Raw genomic sequence first — 9,673 nt, 5'->3', positions numbered from 1 at the left:
AAAGTCGGCATATTGCCATTAAAGTGTCGGTGTAACTTAATGACCAATAAAATAAGGAATCAGAAACCTTGCAGATTGCTAATTTCATTAATTCAAAGTTTGACGTGAAGGATCGACAAAGTAAGATTTCGGTTTAGTTTCCAAGTTCTAAATTCGAAATCGCTTTCTTAAGATTCGAAACAAAATAACTTTGATTCGTTTATCTTATCATTAATCAAATATGTTCATGTCGACTAGCATTAAAGAAAAAAAATGAAATCACGGTGCTTATAATTATTTCTCTACAATACTTTTAATTAGTACTATTTTGTTTTCGGAGTTTTTAATTTGCTAAATTGCAAGCGCCTGAGTGAATGTTTCCTAGATGTTGATTAAAACTTTACAATTTTGTTGAAAACAAATTACGTCCTGACATAACGCATTAATCTGGTATTCAATTAAACAGCAAACAATTTCTTAGTTTTAATGCACATATTTCACGAGCATGCAAGAATGAATGAGTTGTTATAACTAAGTTGGCTATACCAAAATATGTCAGATATCCTTTTGTTATGAAAATTGTAATTATTACATTTATTTCCAAGTAAAATTGATTTTAAAACTCAAAGTGTACTTTTACTTTTTGCCTTTCGTAGATTGCGCTTCCACGAGAAAATACGCCCAATTTACATAGCAACCGGTAGCATTTTACAATGTCTAAATATCATTTTAAAGTATACAAGTATATAAAAAATAAAACACCAGTGTATTGCGAATGTTCATGTTTAATACGCTTATAAAGCTGCATGTAAAATTGAATAGAAAATTGTCTGAATACGAGCGCATCTAATCTCAATTACTCTACACAATAGCTTAAATAATGACAAAATGTTTCAATATTCTAGTAAGATTTCATTTCTGGCATAATTGACAGCATGGATTGTAATAAGAGTCCATGGAATCGTATTTTCTGTTTTAACATTTTGAATAACTATATGATAAAATAGTCTTTGAGAATAAACTCTATCAGACTTTGTGTTATATAAGGATATTCAATGACTTCCTAAGGTCTGACTTGTTTATGTTTTATCTGTATTATCTGTGTAGCTTCAGAAAATGACTAAAATTATAAAAAGTGACCATTTTCAGTTTAATTTATAACACAACTCACTGTCATACAATGATATATATATATATATATATATATATATATATATATATATATATATATATATATATATATATATATATATATATATATATATATATATATATATATAGATACTTTGAAATTCATGCCTTTGTATTACATTGAGATCAGCAATACAGATTGTGTTGATTCTTGTGATTGTTGTAGGTTATGAGAACACTTTGTTGTGTAAATATGTAAAATACATAAGACCGTTTTTAAACAAGTTAACTAAAATTTCTGGAATACAGAAAAGGTGAAATAACTATTCAAAATTTCCGTAGTTTTATCAATGAGAAAATGGAGATGAAATTTACTGGTACGTAAAAACTATATCGTGATATAGAAAGACTTCTGTGGAATCCCTTTAAAAATTCCAAGCGTTTCTGTGATAATTGACTGTTTAATAAAAAAAACACTTTCTTTCCAGTTTACCACAAAGATTTTGATTTAAACAAAATTCTCAAATTATATCATTTATTCGTGTTGGCAAAACAAAATTTCATTAACTTTATGTAACATCAATGGTTTGAGTAAAATTATCAATAATGCTAGCATTTTATAAAATTGAAATATAAAATTGTTTTCAGATCACAATATGAACCAAGATTGTTTTCAAAGAATAATCTATCAGTAGGATTTTTGTCATTATATAGATATATTTGTGTTGTTTTGTTGTTGCGTGTTTGATTGTTTTTCTATAATTTATGTAATTTATGCTTTGTTAAAGACATGCACTTGTCAATTGCAAAAAAATATTGAAATTGAGTACCAGTCATTTGACATATAAGCTGTGCAATTAAAAAAGTCACTTTAGTTTACAGTTTTTGTCTCTGTTTTATTTTAGCCGATTTCAACATAATTTTGGTCATATCCCGGCCGTTGACACACCTAACCGGCTTTCCTGGATTATCAGGAATCAATACCTAATTTTCCGCAAGTTACCGACTTCCAATCACAAATTATTTCTGAGTTAGCGATGAGAGACAAACGACCAGTCGACTCATTTGACTTAGAGAGCGTGTTTCTTACGAAAAGAACACAACTCCCTGATGCATCTAACTGAACCAACTTTTGTACACAAATGCACTGTATATGACATTTGCTAAAATAATACAAATAATGATTATCCAGAAATAAATTGTATCGAGAACTTCCGCCACCTCTTGTCCAGTTATTTCAGCAGATTGTGGTTCATTACATACTTCTTCCTTTTGACCATCACTTATATCCGTACCCTCAACAGGCAATATCGATACAACTGAATTTTCTACAGAAACCATTTTACAATTGTTTTTGCTTTTCTGTCTCCTTTTTGTAATCATCCTCAGAAGAAAGTTTGGCAGATATCTATGAGCCACAGATTTACTTGCACAATTAACAATGAATATGCTCCATAAAACGCCAACCGTGTTGATGATATTAACCGTAAGCAGTTGATACGAAATCATTGGCATTTTTAATGAATTTCTAGGTATTGTCTCAGTTAATGATGTTGCTGCAAAAACTAATGCTAAATATAGCGTTATTGCAAATGTTGTCCTTTCACCGGATTCAGGGCGAACAAAACAACACATTTCGTCTTGTAACTGCCTTCTGCAATGATCATTACTATCCCTTGGTATAGAATCCGCTCCCATAAATTGATGTGTCCTCATTTACCGGTCCGTCTGTTAAGGAAATCTCTGGTTTCCAATATTTATCTTTGGGCAACTGTATTTTTTCTCTACCTCCGTAAAAAGCAGGGTCCCATGTCAACATTTCATCTGTCCATTTTATTTCGAAGTATCCAGTTATTAGAAGCTCACCTGACGAGATGTCTAGATACATACTGTGTAAAGTTTACCTACAAAAGGTCACGGAAAAATAATTTTGAATTTGTTATTCTGTAGCTGATAATACATAAGATAAACATATTTAAGATATCAATGCAAAGATAACTTAAATTGTAAAAATATATTTAAATTTTGCTCTCGGATTAATAGAATTTTCTCATATACTTCTTTTTTTTATTTCTATAGAATTTATGAATGAACTGTGTATTTTCTATATCAGTCGCCGACTTGGTTAAATCAAAAGAAATTTGTAAAGAATTAATATATTTCTTTCATGAAAATAGATCGGACATTTTAAAACTTGATAATACGCATATACACCGCATTTACTCTCAGGAAAATTATTTGAAACTGGACAAAACGTATAAAAAAAACCTTTGCACAATGAACTTACTCCGGAATTAAGAATATTTTGGATTTTTCCCCAGCAAAAAATATATACAAACTTTTACAGTTAAGGTTTTGAAGGGTGATTTATGTATTGTGACCGGTAGTGTACCGTAAAGTTGAAACTGGGGGAGTAGCTTGGAAAACCCCACATTTGCCGAGTTTCGGATAACCAGATGACTTTGTTTTGTTTTTCGGGTATCATTCTGTTAATTGTATATATTTTATTATGATTTTTTAATGTTTCGATTTTATGTGTTAATAACTTAATAAAAATAATTCGTACACCTTAAATTTAGCTTTTTTATAGACTTGTCACAAGTTTGTTGAACATCTATCTACACGTACAGACAAAGCCATTAACTTTTTTTTAAATAATTAAGACTAGGCCAAAGACCACGACGATAAACACCTAGATAAACACCTAGAAAAATTACTAGAGTCACAAAGCACTTTCAAAGACCTTATTAAAAATTGGTTCATGTTGCAAAGAGGGAAATAATAAAGCAATGAGAAAAAAATAAATAATAACAACACACAATATATAATATAATTACCTGAATTACGTGACTTTGGTTTTCTTAAGGTCTCAGATATTTGTTTTATCTTGTCTCATTGAAAAGATGACCTAGCAAAGAGTCCATTTCAGTGTATGTTTGTCCAAGCGATGTCTCGAAAGCGTTAAGTTATAAAAAGGCTTGGAAGTTAAGTGTTGACTATATCGAAGAATATTTGAGCTTAAATAAAAGTTCGCATTAAACATGGTAAAATAAAAGCAGTTTTTGCTGACTTGGGGGAAGTTTATTGGTCTGATAATAGCAACTTTTGAGATAGTTTGCAGGTTGAAAATGAAATTTCTGACTGTGTGTCCACATGATCTTTGCATGAACTTTTTTTTTTTTGTCTTTTTTTTTTGGGGGGGGGGACCCATTTTGCTCCTCTTCTAGACAGCAATTTGCTTCTGGTTAAGTAGACACCCGTCGATTCATAAAGGAGCTGCAAAATTTATTAAACATGTTTAAATACTAACGAAACGATTAGTTCAACAGAACGCTCCTTTAAAAAAATGCGTCTTAAAGTATTGGTCAAATAATCGCGTTTCTTCATTCACAAATTATCGGACCAATAATATCAATTATTAATTGGAAAAACTTGGTGTCACACATATTTGACCTGTTGAAATTTCAAAACAATCGTATAGTGAATTATCGATTAATATAGCTGATTTGCATTCGGTAACCATCACAGCGGACGATATATTAGTGGTTAAAACGTAAAACCGATAGCTGTTTATGCAGAAGATCGGCTATGTCAAGTTAAAAAATTTATGCTTGTCAGCGCAAAAATAATTCAGCGAAAAAAGAGAAGGAAAACTATGTTGAATTTGTGAATTATTGTTACATTCATTATGACTCCTAAGGTATGCAATGTGAATTTAAATCATATTTAAAATGCATACACGTATCCATTTATTAATCAACTAAATTATAGATTCATATTCAGTCACAATTATGACTATTATAAAAAAATAGAAATATTTATTTAGTTATGTATTATATGCGATCATTCTTGAAAAAAATGTTATCGAAGGAAGCATCGTTTTAAGACTAAATTTAACATCCGATTGTTTCTAACACTATTTTTCAATAAGTTTTGTCCCGAACGAAACCTAGAGCCTGTGGATTGTAATACTGCTCATCTCAATGCTAATTTAAATGTAGTATATTTTAAAAATTGCACCATTGCCAAGACGAGTTTCTGATATGAGAGCACATCGGCCAGCATTGTGTGTTACGATTCCTGTTTGATATTTTGTGTTGTTTCTCTCATATTGTTTTCTATTTCCATAGCATATTAGTTTAAACCAAACATTTTATCTTTCCATCAAGTATAGTTCGCATCAATTGCCCCTCATCAAAAAATCTCAGTCAACGACCTTTCTCACTATTGAAACCACTAATTCTTGTGAATATATTTATAAAGCTTAAATACTTATTGTTAAATATTTCTACTTCGTAATGAAAATATGTATTGAGTAGTTTTAATAGATGCGTTCAATTTTAAATGTACATTTATACAATGAACTTACTCCGGAATTTAGAATATTTTGGATTTTTCCCCAGCAAAAAATATATACAAACTTTTACAGTTAAGGTTTTGAAGGGTGATTTATGTATTGTGACCGGTAGTGTACCGTAAAGTTGAAACTGGGGGAGTAGCTTGGAAAACCCCACATTTGCCGAGTTCCGGATATTAACCAGATGACTTTTGTTATGTTTTTCGAGTTATCATTCTGTTCATTGTATATATTTTTATTATGTTGTTTTAATATTTCGATTTTTAGTGTTTATAACATAAATAAAAATGATTCGTACACCTTAAATTTAGCTTTTTAATAGACTTGTCACAAGTTTGTTGAACATCTATCTACACGTACAGACAAAGCCGTCAACTTTTTTTTAAATAATTAAGACCAGGCCAAAGACCACGACGATAAACACCTAGAAAAATTACTAGAGTCACAAAGCACTTTCAAAGACCTTATTAAAAATTGGTTCATGTTGCAAAGAGGGAAATAATAAAGCAATGAGAAAAAAATAAATAATAACAACACACAATATATAATATAATTACCTGAATTACGTGACTTTGGTTTTCTAAAGGTCTCAGATATTTGTTATATCTTGTCTCATTGAAAAGATGACCTAGCAAAGAGTCCATTTCAGTGTATGTTTGTCCAAGCGATGTCTCAAAAGCGTTAAGTTATAAAAAGACTTGGAAGTTAAGTGTTGACTATATCGAAGAATATTTGAGCTTAAATAAAAGTTCGCATTAAACATGGTAAAATAAAAGCAGTTTTTGCTGACTTGGGGGAAGTTCTTGGTCTGATAATAGCAACTTTTGAGATAGTTTGCAGGTTGAAAATGAAATTTCTGACTGTGTGTCCACATGATCTTTGCATGAACTTTTTTTTTTGTCTTTTTTTTGGGGGGGGCATTTTGCTCCTCTTCTAGACAGCAATTTGCTTCTGGTCAAGTAGACACCCGTCGATTCATAAAGGAGCTGCAAAATTTATTAAACATGTTTAAATACTAACGAAACGATTAGTTCAACAGAACGCTCCTTTAAAAAAATGCGTCTTAAAGTATTGGTCAAACAATCGCGTTTCTTCATTCACAAATTATCGGACCAATAATATCAATTATTAATTGGAAAAGCTTGGTGTAACACATATTTGACCTGTTGAAATTTCAAAACAATCGTATAGTGAATAATCGATTAATATAGCTGATTTGCATTCGGTAACTATCACAACGGACGATATTTTAGTGCTTAAAACGTAAAACCGATAGCTGTTTATGCAGAAGATCGGCTAGTTAAAAAACTTATGCTTGTCAGCGCAAAAATAATTCAGCGAAAAAAGAGACGGAAAACTATGTTTAATTTGTGAATTATTGTTACATTCATTATGACTCCTAAGGTATGCAATGTGTATTTAAATCATATTTAAAATGCATACACGTATCCAATTATTAATCAACTAAATTATAGATTCATATTCAGTCACAATTATGAATATTATAAAAAAATAGAAATATTTATTTAGTTCTGTATTATATGCGATCATTCTTGAAAAAAATGTTATCGAAGGAAGCATCGTTTTAAGACTAAATTTAACATCCGATTGTTTCTAACACTATTGTTCAATAAGTTTTGTCCCGAACGAAACCTAGAGCCTGTGGATTGTAATACTGCTCATCTCAATGCTAATTTAAATGTAGTATATTTTAAAAATTGCACCATTGCCAAGACGAGTTGCTGATATGAGAGCACATCGGCCAGCATTGTGTGTAACGATTCCTGTTTGATATTTTGTGTTGTTTCTCTCATATTGTTTTCTATTTCCATAGCATATTAGTTTACATCAAACATTTTATCTTTCCATCATCAAGTATAGTTCGCATCAATTGCCCCTCATCAAAAAATCTCAGTCAACGACCTTTCTCACTATTGAAACCACTAATTCTTGTGAATATATTTATAAAGCTTAAATACTTATTGTTAAATATTTCTACTTCGTAATGAAAATATGTATTGAGTAGTTTTAATATATGCGTTCAATTTTAAATGTACATTTATACAAAACTAATATTTAAAATAAATAAAAAAATAATTAATTAATTAGATATCATATTAAAATAATCTCTGAAAATTTCATATTTTGTCAAATATACAAATGACGATAAGTATATGGTATAAGTTAAAATAATTTTTTTTGTGAGTAAGATATATAGTATTGTAACATTCAGTGATCGGTGCTCTAAAAGTCATTCATCTATAAAATTTTAACGGTACTGTATTGAATCACCTTTTCATTTCATCGTTTTTATCCAGAACCCCGTGCGCAATAAGATTGGTCAGTGTCATTTAAGTTATAAAAACAGCAACAAAAAATCATGTTCTACAAAAAAAACAAAAAAACAACAACAACAAAAAATAAAACAAACAAACAATTGGACACGGGGATTGGGAAGAATTACTTATCCGGTATATATTTTCCAACGCAGACGATCGAATCATTTGCATTGTCTGTATCGTGATATAGTCACTGCAAGGGTGGCTCAGAATGGGAAAAGAATTTGATAAAATATTTTTTTTTTTGGGGTTTTTTTAAAAAAAACCCAAAAAAATTTTAAAAAATTTCCCCTTTGTTTTTAAATTTTTAAAAAAAAATTTTTAAAAATTAGGGGGGGTTTTTTTTGGCCGGGAAAAAAAAAAATTTTTTTTTTAAAAAATTAAAAAAAAAAACCTTTTTTAAAAACCCCCTTTTTTTTTTTTCCTTTTGTTTTGTTTTTTTTTTATTTTTTTTAATTTTTTTAAATTTTTTTAAAAAAAAAAATTTTTTCCCCTTAAATTTTTTTTTTTTCCCCCCAAAAAATTTTCCCCAAAAAAATTCTTTTTAAAAAAAAAATTAAATTTTTAAAAAAAAAATTAAATTTTAAAATTTTCCCCGAAAAAAAAAGGGGAATTAAAAAAATTTTTTTAAAAAAAATTTAAAAAAAATTTTCTAAAAAAAAAAAAATTTAAAAAAAAATTTTTTAAAAAAAAGGGTTTTTTAAAAAATTTTTTTCCAAAAATAAAAAAAAATTTTGAAGAAGGAAAAAAAATTTAAACCCCTTTAAAAAAAACCCCTTTTTTTTTAAATTTTCCTTTCCGGTTTTAAAATTTTTAATTTTTTTTTTTCCCCCAAAAAAAAAAATTTTGGGAAAAGCCTTTTAAACCAAAAAATTTTTTTTAAAAAAAAAAAAAAAAAAAAAAAGGGGAACTTTTTAAAATTTTTTTTTCCCCCCAAAAAAAATTTTTTAAATTTAAAATTTTTTTCCCCCGGGGGGGTTTTTGAAAAAAAAAATTTTTGGGGTTTTTTTAAAAAAATTTTTTCTTTTTTAAAATTTTCCCTTTTTTTTTTTTTAAAGGGGGGGGCCCCCTTTTTTTAAAAAAAACTTTTTTAAAAATTTCCCCCGAAAATTTTTTGGGGGTTTTTTTTTTTTTAAATTTTTAAAACCAAAAAATTTTAAAAAAAAATTTTTTAAAAAAATTTTTTCCAAAATTTTAAAAAAAAATTTGGGTTTTTTCCCCAAAATTTTAAAAAAAAAAATTTTAAAAAAAAAAAAAGGGAAAAAAAAAATTTTTTAAAAATTTCCTTTTTTTTTTAAAAAAAAAAAAAAGTAAAAAAAAAAATTTTAAAATTTGGGGGGGGGGGAAAAAAAAAACGGGGAAAATTTTTTAAAAAAAAAAAACCCAAAAAAAAACCCTTTGGTTTTTTAAAAATTTAATTTTTTTGGGGGGGGTTTTTTGGTTTTAAAAAAATTGGGAAAAAAACTATCCTTTTTTAAAAAAATTTTTTTTTCCCCCCCCTTTTTAAAAAGGGAAAAAAAAGGGGCCCTAAAAAAAGGGAAAAAAAAATTTTCCCCAAAAAAAAAATTTTTTAAAAAAAAAGGGGGAAAAAAAAATTTTTTTAAAGCCCCCCAAAAAAATTTTAACCCAAAAAAAAAAAAAAAAAAAAATTTTAAAAAAACCTTTTTTTTTTTTTTTAAAAAAAAAATTTTTTTTTTTTTTTTGGGGGAAAAAAAATTTTTTTTTTGGGGAAAAAAAAATTTTTTTTTTTTAAAAAAAAATTTAAAAATGGATTTTTTTTTGGGGTTTTTATTTTTTTGTTTTTGGTTTGGGGGGGAAAAAGGAAAGGGAAAAATTTTTTAAAAGCTTTGGGTTTTTTTTTGGGTTT

The 9,673-nt window shown here is 28.1% G+C and overlaps 1 protein-coding gene across 1 annotated transcript; it reads right to left on the bottom strand.

Annotated features, from left to right (window-relative positions):
- Positions 1 to 2,226: 2,226 nt before the first annotated feature.
- LOC132718115 (neuronal acetylcholine receptor subunit alpha-3-like) lies at positions 2,227 to 2,826 on the bottom strand. Its single transcript, XM_060701744.1, has one exon. It carries the CDS (start codon positions 2,824 to 2,826, stop codon positions 2,227 to 2,229), a length of 600 nt encoding a protein of 199 aa, XP_060557727.1.
- Positions 2,827 to 9,673: the final 6,847 nt, after the last annotated feature.

The sequence above is a fragment of the Ruditapes philippinarum genome, unplaced genomic scaffold, assembly GCF_026571515.1.
Source record: "Ruditapes philippinarum isolate M1 unplaced genomic scaffold, ASM2657151v2 ctg7413_1_1_1_1, whole genome shotgun sequence".
Taxonomy (NCBI): domain Eukaryota; kingdom Metazoa; phylum Mollusca; class Bivalvia; order Venerida; family Veneridae; genus Ruditapes; species Ruditapes philippinarum.
This window is presented reverse-complemented; position numbering and strand designations above follow the sequence as displayed.

What these genes read in the sequence shown, in the direction of transcription:
- LOC132718115 (XM_060701744.1), bottom strand. Translation starts at nt 2,826, where the DNA reads ATGAGGACACATCAATTTATGGGAGCGGATTCTATACCAAGGGATAGT.